Here is a 22,965-nt window from a genome sequence, read left to right on the forward strand (position 1 = left end):
CACCCTACTTCCTTTCGAATTAAACTGTAAAACGAGCCCACGGTTTCACAGGTGCTGGAGGCGAGGTGCAGGTCCTCCCTCTGCAGAGCCGGGCTGCCGGGGGCTGGGCGCCACATCCGCAGGCGCCTCAGAGCTTTCTGCCAGCTCGGGGCACTTGCCACTCACCAGGCTCTCAGCACGGCCAGTCCGCAGGCCACATAACCCGTACTTTGGGGTGATGCATTACCAGACCCGCGTTTGAACCCCCGACCAAGGTGTTGGCAAAGGTGTGAAGCCTACAACCAGCCACGCTGGTGTGCGGTGGCACGCCTCGGCCAGTGGCACACGAGATGGATTCCTGCCCTCACGCCGGCGGTAACGGACGCGCCGGGGCCGGGGCCGGGGCCGCCTCAGCGCCGCAGGAACGGCCCGCAGGGTCCCGCCACCCACAACCGACCTCCCCGACGCCGAGCAAAATGGCGGCGAGCGCGGGCCCAGCCGGCGGCGCAGCACCCGCCCCGCCCGCCGCTGCGCGGCCCAATGCAATGAATGGGCTATAAATAACGGCCAATGGGGGTGCGGGCTTGCACTCTATATAAAAGACGCGCGGCGGGGCCGCTGGAGCTTCACTCGGACTCGAGCGGTGTAGTACGCGGAGCGTCGCGGAGGTTCTTGCTGTAGCTGCGAAGCCCGCGGTAAGTCCCGGGGCAGCCGAGCCGTTCTGCAGCCTTTAAACAAAGGATTTTTTTTTTTTCCGTTTTTTTTTTCTTTTTCCCTTTTTTTTTTTTTTCCTCCCCCGCTGTGTGGGGCGGAGCCGGTCCGGCTGAGGAGGAGCGCGAGGGGCGGCGCGGGGCAGGGGCGCAGCCGGTGCAGGGGGCGCGGGGAGCGGCGCAGGTGCTCGCCGGGCTGGTTGGGCTCTAAAACCAGATTAACCCGGTATTTAGCAGGGTAGTTACATACGCTCGCCCCGTCCAGGTCCCCTGAGGCAGCCGTCTGTTGTGTAAGGGCTTTTTGGATGCTGCGCTGCCCTCCCCTCCCCGGTCGGGGAGCAGCCGGGTGTCCGCGGACGCGGAGGGCGCCGTCGCTCCTCCGGCTCCCCTCGCCCTTTAGCGGCGAGAGGAGGCGCGGCCGCGCACCGAGGGTGCGGCGGTGCCGCCCCGCTCACCTGCCGGCCGGCCCGGGGTCCCGGCGGGGCCGAGCACCCCCCGGCTGGCGGCGGCCCGGCCGCTCCCCGAGCCCTGGAGCCGCGCGGGGTCCGCCCGCTGTGCAACGGCTGCTCCGCGCGACCTTGGGCGCGTCCCCTCACCCAGGCGGCGCCCCGGAGCCGGGAGAACCTGTGCCCCTGCGGCCGGGATGGCGGGGACGGGGCAAGGCTGCTGGAGGTGAAGAACTTACTTTCTTTGCTCCTCCTCGGCGCCTGTGGAAGGTGGTGTAGCCGCAAAGGTGTGAAGGGCGCGGGTGGAACGTGAGCCAAGGTGACCTTTTGGGTGCCTGGCGTTCCCCCGGGCGGTCCGGAGGCTGCCAAACCCCCAGTGAAAGGCTTCCCGTCTTTCTCCCCTAGTGACTGCGGTAGGGTCAGCCATGCCCTTCTCAAACAGCCACAACCTTCTGAAGATGAAGTACAAGCCTGAGGATGAGTACCCTGACCTGAAAGCTCACAACAATCACATGGCTAAGGTGCTGACCCCGGACCTGTACCAGAAATTGAGGGATAAACAGACTCCCAGTGGATTTACCCTGGATGATTGTATCCAGACTGGGGTTGACAACCCAGGTAATGGGATCGTTAGGTCTGCATAATGATCTGTTCTCCCTCCTGACTGGAAGTGCTTCTTGACAATACTTGAGAACCCAAAGTTCTCAAGCTACTGAGGGACAAATCTAAAGCATTGAGAGACTGCTCTAAAGTCATGGCTCTGTTGGGAGGCCATGTTTCCATCCAGCTATGTTTCATGCTGTGATCTGACACACCAATTCCCAGACACTTCAATTATGTAACTGCTCTGCTAAATACTTTCAATCTGGAGAGGGAAAAAAAAAGTCAAACTAAATGCATTCTAATTATAACTCATCTGAGGAGGGGGGGGAAAAAAAAAGATTACCTGGCAATCTTGGTCTCTTCCTATTCCAGACTGGTTACATGATGTTTTCTAGCACTTCTATGAAAAAGGGGGAGCAGATGTATTTACATGTTAACATTACAGTATTTATTTTTACTCTAGCAATATCAAAATGGCCCAACTAAATAATCAGAGACTGCCTCCTGATGAGGAGTATCCGGACCTGAGCACCCACAACAACCACATGGCCAAAGTTCTAACCCTGGAATTATACGAGAAACTGAGAGACAGAGTCACGCCCAGTGGCTTCACCCTGGATGATGTCATTCAGACTGGGGTTGATAATCCTGGTAAAATGCATTGAGAATATTCTGTGTGAACCAGCTGAAGTAACTGGTGCTTTTGAATATGGTGACTTAAAACTAATCTTGTGGAGGTGGCATTTATGAGCAGACTACAGAAATGTAGCTCTGTAGCAGAAGGAGCAAAAAGCAAAGCTTGCTTGCTTGCAGCAAAGCATGATTGTTTAGACATAAAGTTCTATTCAGTGATCTAAATTAGCTAGTCAAATTAGATGTGCTGTGCAAATTTGTCCTAAACCAAGCTTGACAAATGAGCCTGGTTTAATGACAATAGCTATGGGTTTCCATAGCACTGCATTTGACAAACTGGATGAAGTGTAAAATGTAGGGTCTCTCCAAATGTTTCTATGTAAGAATGAACTTCTAAGTGACTAGACTTGCCACTAAAGAACTTGCCTGGTTAGTGCTGCACTGGAGTACAGCCAAATGTCACCCAAACTTAGCTCTTCTGACTTTATTACCACTCCAGGCCATCCCTTCATAATGACAGTAGGATGTGTGGCTGGTGATGAAGAATCCTATGAAGTGTTCAAGGAGCTCTTTGATCCAGTTATTGAAGACAGGCATGGTGGCTACAAACCAAGTGATCAGCACAAGACTGACCTGAATGCTGATAACCTGCAGGTATAAAGTTTTGATCAATTACAGATTATTGGTCTGAGGACTGTGAAGTTGTTGGCAGCTGCCTAAGCTGGTTGCTCAGGCTCTGTCCCCTTGCTTCCACTGAGCATGGACACCTGGGCTGTGAGTCTGGTGCAAGCAGCCTGAAGAGCTTGCTGCTGTGGGATGTCAGTGGCTGGGCAGCTTGTGTGCAGCAGGAGCTTTTTTCAGGTGCTGCTGCAGTGTGGGTTGTGCCAAACACTTCAGTGTGTGTTTCCGTGAGCTGTGGGCTCTAAAAGTCAACTTAAACACTGTCCTGGAAATCAAGGACTATCATAAAATTTAAACACTTTCTCTATCTGATCTTGGATCTTAATTACCAGCTGATGGCGTCATGCTATTGAATAAATATTTTTACAGCTAGGAGTAAGGATTCTTAACAATTTTACAGATTTTAAAGGTTATTGTAAACTAAATTCTGGGAGTTCCTAACTCCATATTGATTTGCTAGCCATAAATCATATTGAAAATAAAGAGATTTGGGAGAACAGAAATGAATAGTTCTCATTTGCAAGAATAAACACTTACCTAAAGAAGGTTTTGCCTCATGTTGATATCTCTAGATTGCAAATCTGTAGTGGGTAACAGAAGCCCAGACCACAGTCTGAAACGGACATGGAACTGATGTTCTGGTCAAATCCCTGTCTTCTAGGACTACTTAGTATCTGTAGCCTTGACCTCAGAGCAAGAGTTAAGTTACACAGGTACTTGATGAAATGCTGAAGAGAATTGCCCTGAAGTGAGGCACTGGCTTACAGGCCAGGGAGTCACTGCCTCAGGTGTAAAGTGGGTTCTTAAATGCGCAGGGGCTACGTGTGTTTAGGTATCTTGGTAACAGGGTTGTACTTGCTCACCTTGCAGGGAGGTGATGACCTGGATCCCAATTACGTGCTGAGTTCCCGTGTCAGAACTGGCAGGAGCATCCGTGGCTTCTGCCTCCCCCCGCACTGCAGTCGAGGAGAGAGGCGTGCCATCGAGAAGCTCTCTGTTGAAGGTAAGGTGAGAGCTGGGTGCATCAGGGACACTGTCCTGTCCTTTGTGCAAGAGGTGCTCTTTGCAGTTTGAAAATGGAGGTACTTGGCAAAAGGCAGCTCCCTGGAGGCTTAGTATGAACATGGAGCTTTTCCTGGAAAAGGCTCATTGCTTTTGAGCTGCCTCAGCATTGCAGCTTGTAGCTGAGAGCAAGAACACATGGCAGAGGGAAGTTGGACTGCATTAAAGTTGACCTCTGCTGATCTCAAAAGCTTTTGTCTGTGTGTGTGGGGAAAGAGGTTGGTTCATCAGGGCTCAAACCTGAAATGTAACAGGTATGTAGCAACTGTAGGGCTTGCGTCATGGGGTGCAGTGTTTTGTGGCTACATTTAATTGACTTTCATTAATGTTCAGCTTGCTTAGAGATGTAGTCTTGTTCCAAATCTGCAGCTGACTAGAATAAGCACTGGTTTTCATTGAAGCTCTTCAGCTGTTGTGTTTTTTTTCCTATTGCCTCCCAGTGCTCAAGGTGCAGTTCTGGAGGCTGAGAGTGTAGTTGTTTCAAAATTTCTCAAGGGCAGGGTAACAGTCCTTGACTAGAATAATACTGCTTGTTATATTCATAACCTTGGCTCTCCTTGGAAGAAAAAGCAGTCCCCTTTTTTAGAGTTCAGCAGCAGTAATGATCCAAAACTGCATGTAAGGGAACAAAGGCTACTTGTATAAGCCTGGAAGGTGCAGACAAATCATCTGACACTGCCTCAGGTTCTGCCACAAGGGCATTGCCATTGCAGATGAAAGCAAGGGAGGAACCAGACCCAGCAAATCAAACATTGGAGACCACACACAAAGTATGGCCGAGTGCTGGGAAAGTGTAGAACCTTTAGTCCCATTCTAAAAGTCTCTCTCTTTCAGCTCTGGGTAGTCTGGATGGTGATCTCAAGGGGAAGTACTATGCTCTGAGGAACATGACTGATGCAGAGCAGCAGCAGCTGATTGATGACCACTTCTTGTTTGACAAGCCAGTTTCTCCTCTTCTGTTGGCATCTGGGATGGCACGAGACTGGCCTGATGCCAGGGGTATCTGGTGAGTATGTCTGTGAGGAAGCAGTCATAGAAGTTGAATGCTGTTTCAGTGGTGACTTGTGCTGTTGGGCAAAGTAGTAACTTCTCACCTTATATTACTGTATTTGATGAGAAACCTCTACAGAGAACTTGCAGTTAACCAGCAAAATTTGGACAAGTGCTCTTATGCTGGTAAGAACAAGCCAGCTTGGCTAGCCCAGAACCAGAGCCTGCATGGGTTAGTGAGCTACAATGCAAAAACTTGCAGTTAACCAGCAAAATTTGGACAAGTGCTCTTATGCTGGTAAGAACAAGCCAGCTTGGCTAGCCCAGAACCAGAGCCTGCATGGGTTAGTGAGCTACAATGCAAAAACTGAATCAGCTTGTGGAAGTGGATCACTTGTAAAGGAGCAGATGTGCCACTACAGTCGGCTCTTCCCACAAGAGTCAAGAGTAACTTGTGGTACAAACCATAGCATTGTCTTAGCCCAGGGTTGATCCTGGATGCATAGTTAGTCCCCTGTAGTCTCTTCACTTCTGCTTGCAGAAACTCACTGGTGCTGGACTGGTGTGGCTTTATCTGTGCTAGTGATGAGATCTCCCCCTGTCCCCAGAGACTCAGTGACAGGAATTGACTGATGCAGAGGTGTGGAATAGAAGGATTCTGCTTGTTTTAAATGTAGGTCACCTACATAAAACTGCATCTCAGGAGCTTCTGCAGCATAATTAACTTGCTCCCTTGTAAGCTAAGGGCTAGGTTTTTATCAACAGGAATGCTCCAATCTTATTACTGCAGCTGTTTCAGTACAATCTGGAGGAAGCACACTTTGTTTCTGTAGGTCACCTTTAAGATTGCATCATCTACCTGCAGATTGCCAGCACCAGATAGCGCTGTCATCTGAGCATGACTAATCTACAGACTTGAAGTGTGTAATGTCTTAGTGTTGTCTGCATAAATAACTTTCCTTGGGTACCAGCTAATTTTTTATCCTAATCAAGTTCAGAAATTACTAGCAAGATAAACACGGATGATAGTACTTGCTGTCAGCTGCAAGCTGGGGCAGGAGGAGCCCATTGTTCAGAGGATTTTTATATAGCATCTCTGAAGAGCCCTGATCTAAAATTCATAGTGAAAGTAAGATACAAAGTGCAGTTTGACATAATCTGACAAAATACTGCTAAAGAGGCTTGTTATGCATGGTGTCATTATGAACATTATTGTGCAGGACTCCCTCAAAGTCTATTGATTACCTTTCTGGAAATTGCTGAGCAGAAATACCTTAACTTGTAAACTGGAGTCACAAGTGAGCTAGGGTGATGAGGGGGTTTTGGGTTTTGATACTGTAAGACTAGGTAATGCCATGTTATTACTCACTCTGTAAAGGCCAATTCAAATTACCTCTTGAAAAGAGCAGGGTAACAACTACCAGCTTAGCTCAGGTCCTGTGTGGGCAAAAGAAGGAAGATCAATCTTGTTGAAGCAGCTAAGTGAGTATCTTGAACTAAAAACTGCAGTGATGAGCAATTTGGGGCCATCTTCAAAATGTGAGGTGGGCAAGACAGCAAACTGATTGCTTTGTCTCCTAGGCACAATGATAACAAGACTTTCCTTGTTTGGATCAATGAGGAGGATCACCTCAGAGTTATTTCCATGCAGAAAGGTGGCAACATGAAGGAAGTATTCAGCCGCTTCTGTACTGGACTAACAAAGGTAAATCACCATTGTCTGGGCTGTGGGTTCAAATGGCACATGGCTCTCTGGTTAGAGCTGAGAATGCAGTTTTCAAGCCCCCTCTGGAGTCTTCCATGGTTGTGTTTCACAGTCTGGATCTCTGAGAACAACCTGATGAGATCCAGAGCTGTGAGGGCTCCAAAACAGGTGTTTTGGCAAAAAGCCTTGTAGCTGTGTAATCTAGAATGCTTGCTTGATGTGGTGGCACCCTTATCCAAATGTCTCAACTGTATTTTAAAGAAATTCTACATAGTTCTCTAAAGCTTTGAAACACCTTGGGGAGGAGGAGAGATTGCTTGAATGTGCATGGGCAAAGCTGGGTTCAAGTTCTCTATTTCTAGTCTTGATAGAAGCTTGAGCTTTACCAGCCCCTTTCCTGATCCTAAGAGATGTGTCAGCTTGACATGCATTAAATCCAGCTTCCCAACAGATAGTGACATAAGGAGTGTAGCTTTTAAACTTAGCCAGTTTCACTGCTAGGAGCAAGATGAAGGCCTTAAAAGCCCCTTGTTGGTGGCCATTTTTTCCATAGGGAGGAGGCTTATGTGGCTGAAATAGCTGTTCTGAGTGTTGTGGCTGTTGCTGAGTGACTGAAGCTGCAAGTGAGCAGTAATGGATGTTCTACAGTCTTAAAGTAGAGAACAATCTCTAAGCATTCATTCTTTCTATTTATAGATAGAAAGTCTCTTCAAGGCCAAAAACTACGAGTTCATGTGGAATCCACACTTGGGCTACATCCTGACTTGCCCATCCAACCTTGGAACAGGGCTCCGTGCTGGTGTGCACATCAAGCTCCCACACCTTGGGAAACATGAGAAATTTGGAGAAGTCCTCAAGAGACTTCGGCTGCAGAAACGAGGCACAGGTGAGAGTTGATAATAACACTGATGGGCTGAGTCAGTCTGCCCTAGGACACCAGCAAATGCCTGGTTATGGCCAGAGCCATCTCTTGGTTCATACTGTCAGTGCCTGTCACACCACCCAAAAGAAACCCTTGTAAAGCACATGTAGAGAAAAAAGTTTTCACATTGTATAGTGGAGGAGTTTAGGATGCCACTGCTCTACTTAGTTTGTACTTTGTCTAGTTAATGTCCTGTGTGTCATTTTGAGCACCAGGTAAGGTGGACCTGGGGACAGCTGTTCCTGTTCCTACGCAAGGGTGGGAATCCTGGTTTAACCTATGGCTAGGAGATGGCTCCAGTGGGTACTTGTGACCTCAGGTTAGATTGCTCATGGGTCAGAAGAATAAAGAACTGGCCTAATTGCATATTCTGTGGTTCATGTTGGCAGTCACACAGGGCTTTATCTCCTGCATGTAGGACGAGGTACCAGTGGCAGCTTGTAGAGAATGGTCCTGCTGTGTCCCTGCCTCAAGCTAGTGAGGGAGGAAAGGCAGACTCACGTGCTGTGGCTGAGGTCAATGTTGTAACTGCATCTCTTGCTGCAGGTGGTGTGGACACAGCTGCTGTTGGAGGAGTGTTTGATGTCTCCAATGCTGATCGTCTCGGCTTCTCTGAGGTGGAGCTGGTGCAGATGGTGGTGGATGGAGTGAAGCTTCTCATTGAAATGGAGAAACGCCTTGAAAAAGGCCAGTCCATTGATGACCTCATGCCAGCTCAGAAATAAAGCACTTTATTCTCATGCTTCCTAACTTATTGGATGAATAATAAAATGTCACTCCAATTCAAACCCTTGGGGTCAGAGCCCACTTAGTTACACTGTAGAGAAGTCTTCCATCCATCTGTGTTAGAGTTTATTTTTTTGATGGTTGAGATGTTGCTGAAAATGAAATAAACTATTGTTTGGCCTGAGATGTCTTAGATATGTTAACTGAATGTCTTTGAGATTTAAGTGACTTGGTTTTCATAGTTATGCTAGGTGGTCTGGTTTTGTGTGCAAGCACATCTTCCTAGGTGTGCTGCTGCAGACCAGCTGAGTTGAAATGTTGTTAAAGCAGTTTCAGAAGTTGAACCTCTTAACTTGATTGTAGTTGCTGTAAATTTGAGAACTAATGTTAAACATGAGTCACTGCAAACATGCCCTACCTCCAAGGCTTTGACTTGTGCATCTGCTCATGCCAACTGTAAACTCTCATTATCCTGGGTACTGCAAGCTAGGCTGGTTCCTGTGAGGGAGGGGAGACAGGGCTGGGATCAGAGGGCTGCTGCTCTCTCAGCTGGGCCCTCGGGGGGTGCAGGGCAAGGCTCTGAGGTCAGACTCCAGCCCATGGTATTAGTGACCCTGAGCTGCTTTGTGGGGAGGAGCTTGTCTTCAACCTAGCTAGTGTAAACAACCAGTTGCTCTTTTGTGAGTGTAAGGGGTGAGGTGAAATCTAGATTAATTCAGCCCATGCTTCTCAAGTGATTTTAGCTCAGCCAGGGCAGAGATGGGAGCTGGAAGCTGCCACTTAGAGGAAAGTACCAGCTAATGAGCTTTAGTCAGCTGACTCTTGCTGGCCCCTGCACCAGTTGCCCCATGAACCTAAAACTGAGCAGTACAGTCAATTAAAACATGAATAAATAGTTTTTTCCAAACTGGGCCTGGCTTGCAAGCTCAGGTAGTTCTCTGGATATGAGCTCAAGATTGCATCAAGTAGGTCTGTTCTCCAGAATGGCTGTACATGTGTGCTTGCTGTGTGGAAGCATCACATTATTAACATACAGGAGCAGTATTTCCCACAAGTATTGCTAACTGGGAGCATCAGACCCTTGGGAAGAGCAGCCTTTGCAGCTCATGCAGATGCACCTGCTCAGCAGCTCTACCCACTGCTAAAACACAGATTTGATGGAGGGAGCGTGATGAGAGGTTGTTGCAGAGCTCCTTGGCGTGCAGCTTTATATAGGTTTGTGTAGATAACTGAAGCTTTCTTTTGTAAAGGCTGTGATATTTCTAAGGCTGTGATTGCAGGCTGTCACTTAGCTGAAGAGATGATTCCAGCTGGGGTAAGCTAATTTAATTTTGGTGAGAAAAGGCTGAGTGAACATTTCAGATAAGATTTTTTTTTTTCTTTTAATACAGCTTTGTATGTGTTTCAAAGTTAATTGGGTGGGGGAGAGGAGATCATATGTAAGAGTTTTGTTCTGTACTGGGTGTTCCTGTATTAAGTTAATCAGCACAGGAGTTTTCTGTGTGAAGCTTGTGAGAGCAGGGAAGAGAAAATGGTGCAAGATACAACCGATTGGTTCTGTATATTCTTTAGATCCCCCATGCTGTGCTTCATGTCACTGTTCACAGACGCTTGGCAAATAGCTGGTTTTGCTTCTTGTAATCAGAGAGTGTTCATTTAGTGGTGCCTCTCCTCAACACAGCGTCGTTACTGCGCTCACAGCAATTACCTAATGAAAGGAGTTGCCTGAAAACTTGTCTATTTTTTTCTAGCTATATCAGCTGGACTAATAAAAACATTTCTCTCTCTATGCATCTTGTTTCTCCTATGTTCTTAACCCATCAGAGCTGTTACATTTGTCTGCTTTCAGCCCCTGAGTCCCTGCAATCTGAGACAGCACCTGTAGCTGGCTAAACAATCGTGCTCAAAGCAGCAAGCCAGTCTTTAATGCCTGCATCCAGCTAGAAAATACTTCTTTTTAATTGGTTTTCTTTCCCACGCACTACCTTTGCTGTGTTCCCTCGTGTTGCTGCCATGCGACCATGCTTTTGTTTCAGCTTGTACAAAGCAAAGCAATTGCAAGTATTTCAGAGAAAGAATGTGTCCTGGCAAAAGGTGGATACTGTGACCAACCCCAGGTGGGACTTTCTAAAAACCTCTGATCAAGAGAGAGATTAAAGCTCCTGCCCCTTCACCTTAAAAGCTTTGGTTTGGTCTTTGGCATTACTCACCCTTGTGCCCTGGGTGCCCATCGTGGATTGTATGGAGCAGCCACTTGTTTGTGCTCTGGGCACTCAAATGGTGCCAGGTGCTGGCAGGCTGCCATGGGGCAGGAGAGGAGAGGAAGCTTATCAGTCAGTGCTGTGCTTTATCCAGGGAACCTGCATTAACCACCTGTGTCCCGTAGCTTTTGTAAAGGAGCCATGTGGCTCCTGCTCTCATCACCCCCACGGTGATGGCAGTGTCCTCACCAGGCCGGAACGGGGACTGCTCTGTTGGTCCCAGCAGTGCTGGGGGAGGAGAGGGGTCAGGAGCCCTTTGTGCCATCTTTGGGCTTTCCTGTGATGCTTCAGCTGAGCTTTTCTCCCCTATAGACTGGTGAGCAGGGATGGTTGCTGCCATCCTGCTGCTGCAAGGCAGCCCCTTGTATTGTCCTGTTTCACTGCCCCTGCTCCCCCAGGCCAGCACATTGTCCCTTGGGTGCTGCGAGACATGCACCACTTTTATGATGTTCTAAAGAGAAATTTCTGTTTGTCATTACATTTTCCTCCTGTTCCTGCTTCCCTCAGGGAGCAGCTGGCCAGCCCTGGCTGGTGTGGTGCCAAGCCTTGCCTCTGGACACGTGTGGCACAGGCAGCGCTCTGCCTGCTGGCACCCCAGAGCCCTTGCTCAAGAAATGAATCTCTTTGGGAAACCATTTGCCTCTCATGTTACACTCACTGGCAGCTTAAATGCTCCTTATCCCACTTCCGTGCTATCTACTGGAAAATGATTCATGGTGTCTCACCCTCTGGAGGACTCAGCACCGCAGCCCTGGTGGGGGAGGCTCCCAGCCCTCAGAGCAGGGCTCAGGCTCCCCGCACGCTCCCCTGTGCCTCCGGCCAGGCCAGGGACAGGGTGGCTGCTTCCTGAGCAGCTCCAGCTGCTCCAGAGTGGCTCCTGCTTCCCAGGACAAGGTGGCCAAACCGTGTCCCTCCTCTCTCACAAAAATAAGGGATGGAGCAAGGTGGTTTTACCTGCTGGATTCCTGGTGAGTGCTCTGCCTGGGGCACAGGAGGCTCCTGCTCCAGTCCGGCTCTCCGCAGAGGATTCTTGCTCAGCTCCAACCACAGCCTAGGGCAGGGCAATGCTTTCTTCCAGCTTTCCATTTTGCTCAGCATCCATTGCTAGGCCAAGAAGGAAAAGGAAGGTGCTATTGCCTAATGTCTCCAGCACTCACCTGGGAGGGTTTAGGCTCCAGCCTGTCCTCAGATGAGCATTACCATATTTTTACGCAACATGGAATAACTTGAGCAAAGACTTTGAGTGATCTTTGTTCTTTTCTCCACCCACCCACCCACACACAAAAAATGTGGTAGTGTGGTAGGCAAGGCACTCTTCTGAGGATGGAGATGGCATCTCAAGCTTTTCATCTCCTGTTTGCTTTGCTTTTCCCCTGGGGAAGCAGCAGGCCAGCAGGCTCCTTTGGCTGCTCCACATTCCTCTGGCTAGTCTGCCTTCCCTCCTCCTAAAAAAACATAGTTACAAAGCTGGAAATAGCCTGGTGACATTTTCTCCAGCTCTCTCCCAGTGGGGCAGGGCACTTCCCCACCATCATGGGGTTTTGTTGGGTTTTATTTGTCTGCAGTGGAGGGGAGCCCAGCCCAGTGATGGAGAACACCCCACAGCACAAGATGAGAAGCTAATCATAACTGGGCCTCTTGCATTGCTTGACCCTCTTCCCCTGGCTATGACATTTTAGATTTATTTTCTTACACAGAAATCACACAAGCCCCAGACAGCTGCTGTTCAAGGGCCATGTGGACCACTTGCCCTGGACCCAAGCACCTCACCAGCCACGAGCCACTGGCCAGGGGTGAGGGCTGCCCAAGGTGTCAGTCCTGAACCAATGGGCTTCCCCCACCTTTTGGAACACAATCTGGGCAGGTTTTTTCGTCCAAATGCTGCACAGAGCCAGGCTGAGTGTGCCAGGTGAGAACTAGTACCTGCTACACCCACAGTGTGAGTCTAGTGATCAAATTGGCAGCGTGAGCTCAGCCTGGGGTTGAAAATTAGCAGGGAAATTCTGCAGTATCAGACAGGGTAAAAATAAACTCAGATGCATCCAGACCTACCAAACATTTTTGTTTTTCTCATTCAGCCAGTGAGTAAGACTCTGAGAAACCATTTATATATATATGCACGTACACATATATATATATATGAATTAAACTTTTAAAAGGGCAGAATGCCTCATGTTCAACACCCAGGAAAATGGGTAGGAAAATGTTAACGTTGAAGTTTTTAATGAATGTGAAAAGTTCAGCTAAAAATACACAAGAATGGGCAACCCTGAGCTTTCTTCAATGCAATTTCAGAATAAAATCAAAAGTGAAGTTTAATTTACCATATGCATGCAAGCTCCAGATCTTTGCAATGACCTCAGCTTTTCCCCGTGTTTTGTGCAGGTGGGTGTGAGGTTTGGCTGACAGCTGCAGTCTGGTTGCTTTTTCCACATCCATTATTGATGACCAGGGAGTGAAACTGAGAATAACCTGGAAGACCTTGGAAGTGTCAGCAGCAGTGCCTTATTGTGATGGTGTTTGATGGTAGCACTCAAGCACAGCAAAGCTTTCCTGGATTACATGTGAAAGAGTGAGACTGGAAAATTACTGAATTAACTCACCTGAAACCCCATGCCTGGACCAGCAGAGCAGTGAGCACATTCACCAAGGGCAGGTTTTCTGGGGTGTGAATTGTGTCTGTCTGCAGTTCAAATGTGCTGCACATCCAAACTGCAGCTAAGCTGGAGGGTTCTCTCTAGTGCCAGCTCTGCCCATGGGAGCTGATGGAGGTTGGCCGCTGTCTTTGGCACAGAGGTGACTCCTCCTGCTGTGCTGTCCCAGCTGGCCAGGGACAGGCTGGAGGCAGTGAGGTGCAAACCAGGTGGCTTTGGGGCATGGCTGGTGAAGCCATTTCAGGCAGGGAACCTGGTGTTTCACTGAGGGCCTGCGGTTTGCCCACAGAAACTGGCCCTTCTCCCTGCAGGCTGTGGTGAAATCCCCTGAATCATCACTAATCCCTGCTGGGGCTGCCAGCGCTCCCAGGCTGCCATTACTGGGAGCTGGCACTGCCATCCCCTGCTGGCACTGCTGACCCAGAGCCTGTGCTGGAGCCAGGGACTGCACATGTCCAAGTGGGCAGGAGAGGAGAGGTCTCCAGGGGGAATGGACACAGGAGGGCCATGGAACCCCTGTGGTCCATGAAGGAGTGGGCTGTGTTCAGCAGAGGACAATGAGATAGCTTTGTCTTGGATTGTTGCTGTAACAGCCTCCAAGCTGGAACTTGTCTGGGAGAGATGGCTCCAGAAATACTTGTGGGAATGGGAATATGCATGACAAGGGGATTGCAATGGATGGCCCCAGAGTTTCATCTCCTCTCCATGGGAGAGTCATGGCTGGCTTTTTTTTGTTTGTTTGTTTCTTTCTTTCTTTCTTTTTTTTAAATAAGCCATTATTTTAAGGGAAAATGGCACTGAGCATCTTGAGGATGGGTACCTACCTCCTTCCCTCTGACTCTGGCATGTCCCCCCTCTGTCCCTGTCAGTGCCCCTTCCCCTCCTCCATCTGGTGGGTGGCACAGGGTGCTCTCTGATCCTGCCAAGGGATGGCTAGTGGGCCCCCCAAACTTTGCACTTGCCTAAAGGGTGGGAAGGGCCATGAGAAATCAAACAGCTCAGCTGTTTCCTACTGCTGAGGGCTTCAGGAGAGGCTTGAAGGTTTCTTACAGCTGTCCTGGAGGCCAAGGAGAGCTGAGGAGGGAATGCAAGGTCAGGTGTGCATGGCCACATGTGCAGGGGCTGCAGAGTGCCCAGCTACCCCAGTGCTCAGCTTCTGTGCCCACCAGGTGCTTGGGCACCTCCCAAATCTCCCTGTGGCTCTCCAGAGGCTGATCCCAGCCCACAGTACTGCTCACAGCATCCCTCAGTGTCCATGCTTCCCACCTCCCAACTCTTTTTGAAGCCCTATCCCAGCAGCAGGAGGCATGTGCTGGGGATGGATGGATGCACGTCCCCACAACCCCAAAAGTCCTGGACAGGGTCCCCAGCCTGGTGACTGTACAGACTGCTGCTCAGTGCAGCCAGCTCCTGACTGCATTAAGTGGAAGAGAGCCAGGTGGATGATCATCAGCAGGGGCTGGGCAGGGCTGTGTGAGAGGCACCTAATGCAGCAGCTGCTGGGAATCACACCTTGCACCTGAGCAGCACCCACCTGGTGCAGCAGCTGAGCTGCCCACTGCCATCTCCTGCTGTGCTTGCTCCAGCTCATTCCCTGGGCTGCTGTGAAGTGGGGCAGGGCTCACCTGGGCACCAGGCTGAGCCAGCAAGCAGGGACTGGCCAGCACAGCGCCCCAGGTTGTGTGTTTTCTGTTATGTGGTGGTTTGGCCTTTTTTTTCTGTGTGGGTTTTTTTTTTTTTTTCTTTTTTGCAGTGAACCCTGTGCTTTGCAGAGACTTGTCAGCAGGACAGAAGAGACCTTGCAGCTTAGTGTGGGGAGCTTCAGATTTCAGGCAGCAGCCTGGGTCACTGCTGAGCTGAAAGAGGGCTGAGGACAACCTCAGCATGGAGACAATCCATCTCTGCCACACCTGTCCCTTGCAGCAGGGCAGCACTCCTGGCACAGGCTGGATCCTGAGTGTGTCAGTGGTGAAGGGTCCCTGTGGCGGCACGGGGCTCTGCCCTGGCTCATGTGCATCACCTCCTGGCAGGTGTCTAAATTTTGGACAGAATCAAGCCCCAGTCCCACTGGGAATCATCAGTCCAGCTGCACCCATGAAGCATCCAGCCTCTCTCCCTGCTGGCAGTCACAGGTGTTTGGCAGCATTTCATGCTAGTGGTCACTTGTGTCCTCACACCAGCAGCAGGACTGCATGTTTTGGGATGCAGCCCTCAGCTGCTACCCACTGTCAGAAAGAGACAGTGTCCCTCTCCTCTCCTGGGGGTACCAGGATGTTTCCAGGGGCAGAGCACCCCTCCCTGCAGCTCCCTCCTGCTCCCTGGAAATGCCTTGGGCTCAGGTGGCTCTGCTGCTTGGGTGTGACACCCCAGAACATGTGTCTGGGAAAACCCTTGCATATGGTATAAGATGCAGCTTTAAAAGCAGACTGAAGCTGTATTTTGATTTTCCTCACTAGGACTAAAGGATTGTCCCTGTAACAGTTTTTATGAGAAATTACATCAAGCAGTGGGTCAGCTGAAGTGGCAGATGACAAGAGTATCTTTTCCAAATACTTTTGTATAAATCAGTGCCAAAACCAGCAATGACATGTTTTTCTGGTTGGTGTATGGTCTCCATCAGCCTGGACTTTCCTGAGGTATCTGTACAACTTTCTTCTCTTTTAAAATAACTTCCACTGCCACTGACATGGCCTATGGAGATTGTTTTCATACTACTTAGTTCAAGGGTGAAGCTTCCACCAAGAACAACTTCCCTGGAGAGCCACCATCTTCTATAGGAGTTATTTAAGTGCTCACCTGACTTGCCTTTCAGCTCAGTTTATTCACTTCCAGTTAAAGCCAGCCCTGAGCAGGGACCACCAAAACCAGGGATTAGATTACCTAAAAGGGATTTGGAATAAATGCATCAAAAAGATACAGAGAAACAATGAAATACATTTAGAAACCCAAGAGCTATTTGAGACTGAATGGGCATGGGAATGCTTATTAAAAAGACTCAGAAAACCAGCAAGTGAGGTAAAACAATTTTTAAGATATTAAGAAACATCTACCAGCAAGGGGGGAAACATTTTGTTGTTTGCCAGCACTTTTAGTCCCATGACACTTCCAAACTCAAACCTCCACCATTAAACTTTACTAATCCTCCCTTCAGACTTCTGTGTGGGTCATTTAGAATTACTCAATACTGAGCTCAGGGGAAAACCTAATAAGCCAACCACTAATCTTTGAACTTGGCATAACAATTCTCTCCTTGCTGTTTCTCAACATGTTCTGTCTTGTCCTGCCACCCCACTGAGAAAGCCCTGGAGTGCTGGCAGAAGTGGCCAGTCCAGGCTCACACTGGCACCCAGGGCATGGTGGCCATGGCCAAGGGACTGCAGTTTCCAAAGGAACTGTTGTGGGAGACATTTTGGGACTTGGAAATGAACCTCTCAGAGAGGGCAACCTGTGGTGAGAGACTATGGATAAGCCACCCTGAGACTGGGATCTTTGGAAAGTAACACAAGGAAATTCGAGATGTTTGTATTTGTTATAAGCAATGGCACTATACTCTGCATGAAGCACGAGGCTAAAACATGATTTAGATGCAGGTGAAAGCTTGACAGCATTTTCTCTCCTTTCCAAAAAAGCCTCCTGACACACCACCAGGTGCTGACCCAGGTGAAGGAAATCCCAAAGTCTGTCTTGGAAAAGAAAACAAGATTGCTCCTTCAGCTTATGCCAGGCTTAGTGCTAACAGTACTTTGTGCTTCTGTAATGTTGCATTTAGCAAAGCATCATTCAGGCTTTTAACCAGCCCTTGGAGAGTTATCTTAACCCCATCTCATAGCAGGGAGGAAGCTACTTTGCTGAGGCTGGGGACAGGGTGAGAAAGGTGGCTCTTGGACATGATCCTCTGCTGTGGACATGATCCTCTGCTGTGGACATGATCCTCTGCTGTGGACATGATCCTCTACAGCACTGCTCACCCTCCTCAGAGGTGAAGGTTAACCTGGTCATTCTCCTTCTTCTCCAGATGGAACATAGAGAAAGATAAAAAAATCCTGGTTTGAGATGCAGAATCCTCCTTTAGCTGAGTGTCTCTCTCACGTACAAACTCACCCACAGCACTGGGCAAGGATTTCAACCAAGTATCTTTGTCCCAACTAGCTGGATTTTATTTATGCCTCTTTTAGTCTGTTCCTTCCTCAAGATTAAAATAAAAACAACAACAAAAGTAAAAATAAAGTACAAAGGTCTCGAGAGAGATCAACCTTTCATCTCCCTGCTGCCTTTCCTGCAGAAATAGAAAATTCCTGCAAAGTTTCTCTTGGGAATGGAAAAGACTGTAAAAAGCACGCTATCAAAGGTGAAAAGCTTTGTGGCCCACTCGCAGCTGGACACCTTGGTCTGTCCCACAGGTCACCTCCCACCAGCATGAGGAGAGCATCACAGGGGCCCTATCCTGGCCCAAGCTCAGGACAGATCCCTGTGCCAGCCCAGGAGCTGGCAGCAATATTGCCCTGCTAAAGATGTGGCTGAACCTTTGTCTCAGCCCCCAGCCTCATTGTTTCAGGCAGGGGGCTTGATCCTCCCAGCTGTGCCCGTTTTGGGGGTGGGACCCTTTGTGGGACCCCTGCCTTGGGGTGCTGGTGGTGGCAGGATGGGGCTTTGCTGCCCCAGGAGGGCTCAGAGGCCTTGGAGGCAGCGGGAGAGGCTGCAGAGAGCAGGGCCACAGCAAGGGCCCACCCAAAGGATCCCCAAGAAGGAAAGGGGGGAAAAGCAGGGAAAAGCTGGGCAGAAACCGAGCGGGGTCAGAAAGCCAAGGCCAGGGCTGAGCTGCCGTGGCAGGCTGCGTTCCCCGTGTTCTCATGGAAACGGGAGCGGTGCCCTCCCGCCTGGCTGTTTCCTCAGGTTATTTTTAAAGGCAGCTCCTGTGTAGGCAGAGCAGCCCCTTCCCGGGAGGAGCAGGCAGGGCCGGGGCACAGGAGGGAGAGCATTATCTAATCTGTTCGGCGGGGGAGCCCCATAAATGGCAGCACCAGCAAAACCGGGAGGCTCTGGCAGGGTGGGGATGGCTCCTGGGCCTGCTCCAGGTCCAAGTCACAACCGGCAGGGCCCAGGAGCAGAGCTGGTGCCTTTCGACTTCCCCTCTACACTGAGCAGGCCAAGCATCCTCTAAATAAAAAGCCTCCCTTGGCCTCTGCGTAGGAAACAGCCGCACTTCGAGCAGCTGGGTCGAGCAAGAGACTTCCAAATGAGGGCATGGCAGCCCCGCCGCAGCCCCGGCGCTGCCTGAGGAGGCTCCGCCGCTCCCTGCGCTGCGAACTGCGCTGCCCGCTCCTATTAAAGGATATTGTTTACTCTCCAGCCCGGTGATGCTCACGCAGGCTGGAAGCTGCAGCCCAGGAGAAACCTTTGGCAAGTGTCATTAGGACGTCAGGTCTGTTTTGGGATGCCAAGCAGGCCCGGTGGTGCTGCTACAGCCGAGAGTGCTGAGCCCCCACCCCACTGCCTGTGTGGGGCTGCACCCCCTGCCCTGCCCCGGGACAGACCCACACTGGTGTGGGATTGTGAGTCCTGCAGCTCTGAGGGGTGCTCTGTGAGCCTGGGTGTCACTCTGCAGGTGACAAGACCACGTGTCAGGAGAGGGGGACATGGCCCCCTGAGGTCTGGCAGAACAAGCTCCACCATGGGGGTGACAGGTCAGGTGAGCACCCACCAGACACTGAGGGGTCACAGCACGCAGGTGCACCAGGAACCCCAGCACCTGGCTGGATTTGGGCTGGGCTGGCAGGTGAAAGCTGCCTGCACAAACAGTGCCAGCAGGAAGGGCACAGTCCTTCACTGACCAGGGTTTGTGACCTCCAATTTCACTGCTTTCAGCCCAGGCTGACCCCACAGCAGATAGGATTCCACTTCCCTTTGAAGCTCTGTTTCCAGGCATTCACCTGCAGGTCACACACCTGAGGCCACCAAGGGTTACTGCAATTTGTGACCCGTTTTAAACCACAAGCGGTACTTGTCACCTGTCACCTCAGAGTCCACCAAGCTGAGAGGGGCCAAACCTGACACGATGTGTCCTGCAAAGCATTAGAATTTCTTCTGATGTCCTCACCTCACTGAGGTGTAGCTTGCCTCAGAGGTTCACAAAAGCCATAGCTGATGCTGTCCCGGAGCAGTGAAAGGGGCAAAGAGCTCCCTTGCTTTTTCCTGCTCACACACCAAGGCATCAAACTTTGCCTTTAGTCCAGGCACAGCCAGGTCTGTGTGCACTGAGCCACCTCCATCCCTCCTGTCTCCTCCTCCTCCCAGCTCCCCAAAGGCAGGGAGGGGTGCAGGCTCATCACAGGGGCAGATGACTTTTTCCACAGAAACAGATGCCTGCTTCAGCCAACACATTGTCTTTGTGTTGAGCTCAATCCCATCTATTCTGATTGTCACTGTTGTTATTATTTCCATAACTGTTTTTCCTCCAGACTTCTGGCTCCAGGAACAAATTACTTCAGCCCTGCCCACTCCCAGGGCTGTGAGGCTTCAAAAGATGTCTGAAAGACCTGTCCTTCCGGGTGACAAGTGCTCCTTCCTTTGTATTCTCCGGGGGGCAATGTCTGCAGCATGTCACAGGTAGGGAGGAGCTGCCCAAGAGAGCAGGACCATGGCAGGAGGGATGGAGTTCTGGCAGCCAGCTCAGGAACAGCTCAGAATGGGGCAGGAGGGGAAGGGGTGATACTCCTGGCTAGCACCAAATCAGAGGTGGTTTCACTTCTTTGCCAAAGGAGAAAGCTTCTCTTGAATTCAAGCATAAGACAGTGTGAGCAGGTGCCTGGGCTCGAGATTTTTACGGATCACTGCAGGCTGAGAGGTTCCCAAAACAGCCTGCTGCTTCCTTCAGCAGTGGAAGTGAGGCAGTCACAGTTACCCATCCAGGGAGACTTCAGCATGGATCCCCCAGCTCCCTCCCTGGGACATGCACAGGATTCCCCAGGTCCAGCTGACACAGGCAGCCACGCCTCAGCCATAGCCAGGGCTGTCAATGAGATGCACAGTCCTTTTCAGCAGCTTCAAACACACATTAGCTCTGTACAGTGAAGATCCAAGAGACTTTCTGGCTCCCCAGAGACTTCACTGGCTGACCCTCGGAGCTGACTGACTATTTATGACCTCCAGGAAGGACAGCAGCAGCTTGAGCACAGGACAAGTAACCACAGGGCTGGGTATTGTGCTTCCTCCTAGTTGTTTGCTGAGCCTTGTGACTATAAAACAAACCTCAAGGTCCTCCTTGCATACTGTGAATCCCTTCTCCAGGACAGAAAATTTCAGGAAGGTTCTCACAGCACTGTGAAAACGTATCACCTCACTTTGCCAAGAAGAAAATTCGGGACCTTCTCAAACTACTCCACTTCCATTTACCAACAGAGTGCTTTTGTTGTCCTACACGTCAGCGTGGCGGCCAGACAGAGATCTAACTTGAGCCTTGGGAAAGTCTGACTCCTACTCTTCCTGCCTTGTGACAGACACTTGTACGAGCTGCACCACTCCCTCTGAGTGAGAGAGCAGGACCTTCCCTTCCTCTTTCACACAGGCACCAGTCTTGGCCACGTGGAAGGGCAGCAGAAAAGCATCCAGCCAGCCAAAGAAGAAGTTGGTTTAGCAACTAGACAAGAAACCAGGGCTCAGAAGTGTCCTGGCCCCAGCCCAGTGTGTATTCAGACCAGAACAGAGAAATGAAACCAGCTGAGACAGGAAGAAACTTTTTGCTATCATCAGGCAGAGTTTTGTCCTTCACCCTCCAGCTCGCCCCTATCTGGAGCAGCTACCACCCCTGCCAGCCAGAGCTCTGGGATACAGGGTAACACAGCAGCAGACCAGGGTGCTCTGCTGAGGAAATCCACGCCTGGAGAGGGATGTGCCAGTGGGGCTCTTTTTCTTGTGGTGCTCCCAGGACTGCCAGGCTGGACCCTTGCTGCAGGCAGGGGTGACCACTGTGACCATACACTGGTACTGGGTCCCTGTCATAAGCACTGGGAGAAGGAACAAGTGACTGTCCCAAGAACTGACCCAATCCTCCAGCAATGCCTGGGAGAAGTGTGCCAAGGGAAGGAGCTGCTGCTACTCCCTTTTCAAATGCATAGATCTATTCCACCTGCTTGAAAATAGGAGCCAAGATTAGATCACCCCAACCTGTCCTCCTCTAGATTTGCCTCCATTTCTGCTCAGTCTCCTGCCTCAGGACATGGCCTATTTAGGGACCCCCATCACCCACAGAGACAGATTTTAGTACCTTTCCCTAAATCTCAGCACACTCTAGGATTTTCCACATGGCAGCTGGTGAGTGGGATTGCTGGCAGCCCTTTTTGTCTCCGGTGGCATCAAGGCTGAGCAGGGCTGTGTTCTAGCTCCTACTGGGTTTAACACCTCATTTCCTTTGCTGTCTGCCCCAGAAACATGAGGAAGGGAGGCTCTGTGCCCTTCAGGCTCAACAGCAAGTTGTACAGCACCACAAGCACCAGCAGCTATGAGCTGAAGAACTGGTCTGGGAGCCCAGGTTTGCTGGTGCAGACTCTTTGCACATACACTGATTCCTAAATGAGCACAAGCAGCTCTTGGGTGCTCCCAAGCTGCATAAATTTGGTCTATGAGCTAAATAAGCTGCTTATAGAGTCACAGACTGATTTGGGTAGGAAGGGACCTTAAGGACCATTTAGTTCCACCTCCCCTGCCATGGGCAGGGAAACCTCCCATTAGACCAGGCTGCTCAAAGCCTCATACAAGCTGGCCTTGAACTGTTCCAGAGACAGGGCATCCACAACTGGAGATGGCAACCTTTTCCATGGGCAACCTGGTTTTATGCCCCTTGCAGCAGAAGCCAGGCTGGAGGGTGCTCTGCAGCCAGGGGGGTGTTCAGTCCCCTTTGAGAGGAGACTAAGGCTCAGTTCTCAGCTTGAATGTTGTGCCAGCCTTGGTTAGTCACCATCAGGACTGGGGGTGCCTCCTCTTCTTCATTGCACTTCCACACCTACAGCCTGGCTGTGAGGGATCCAGAAAATCCTCCAGCATAGCCAGTGTAACAGGTGCAATCAGCATAGCCACAAATTTCAATGCAGCACAGTGCTGATCCAGAGCTTTACTTCCAGGCTTTTGGTTTTTCCTTTAGCAGCATGTCTATCTTTGGTTCAGTCCCAATTTAGGACTTGTTTTCATCCCCTGCCTTCCCTGAACTCTGCTGCTAGATCAATGAAACTCAGCTTTGCAATGAAATGTGGAATGCTACTGCTCCCAAGACAGAAACTGGGAAAAGGCATCATCTGAGTGACAAAAAAAGGATTAAACATTCTTTATTCTTACACGTTGTTGGAGGACAGAAGGGTAAGGTAGAGGCAATAGTAAGTTAATGAGAAGTGCTGGATGCTGGTTAAATAAACAGCATGTGTCTGTCCCTATAAACCTTGGCTCTCATCCCTCTGCTTTATTTTTAGCCTTGATGAATGCTTTTGTCACTGCCTTTACTTCTACTGCTTTGCAAAGGTGGTTCCACAATTCCCCACTTCTGCAGCAGAATTAGCCAGACATAAGACCATTTTTTTTTCCTGACTATTTTGCATCATGCAACG

The 22,965-nt window shown here is 50.1% G+C and overlaps 1 protein-coding gene across 3 annotated transcripts; it reads left to right on the plus strand.

Annotated features, from left to right (window-relative positions):
* Positions 1–513: 513 nt before the first annotated feature.
* On the plus strand, positions 514–10,246 carry CKB (creatine kinase B). Of its 3 annotated transcripts, none has more exons than XM_071426359.1 (8): positions 514–674; positions 1,541–1,753; positions 2,871–3,025; positions 3,923–4,055; positions 4,949–5,120; positions 6,686–6,809; positions 7,506–7,695; positions 8,278–10,246. In XM_071426359.1, exons 2-8 carry the CDS (start codon positions 1,561–1,563, stop codon positions 8,454–8,456), a joined length of 1,146 nt encoding a protein of 381 aa, XP_071282460.1. In that variant the 5' UTR covers positions 514–674; positions 1,541–1,560; the 3' UTR covers positions 8,457–10,246. The 3 variants fall into 3 exon arrangements, with proteins under 3 accessions (XP_071282460.1, XP_071282461.1, XP_071282462.1); XM_071426360.1 differs by lacking the exon at positions 1,541–1,753 and adding an exon at positions 2,202–2,389 and having other exon boundaries at positions 517–674; XM_071426361.1 differs by lacking the exon at positions 1,541–1,753 and having other exon boundaries at positions 608–674.
* Positions 10,247–22,965: the final 12,719 nt, after the last annotated feature.

Source organism: Agelaius tricolor, unplaced genomic scaffold (assembly GCF_023055355.1).
Source record: "Agelaius tricolor isolate 1412-34295 unplaced genomic scaffold, bAgeTri1.0.p SCAF_5, whole genome shotgun sequence".
Taxonomy (NCBI): domain Eukaryota; kingdom Metazoa; phylum Chordata; class Aves; order Passeriformes; family Icteridae; genus Agelaius; species Agelaius tricolor.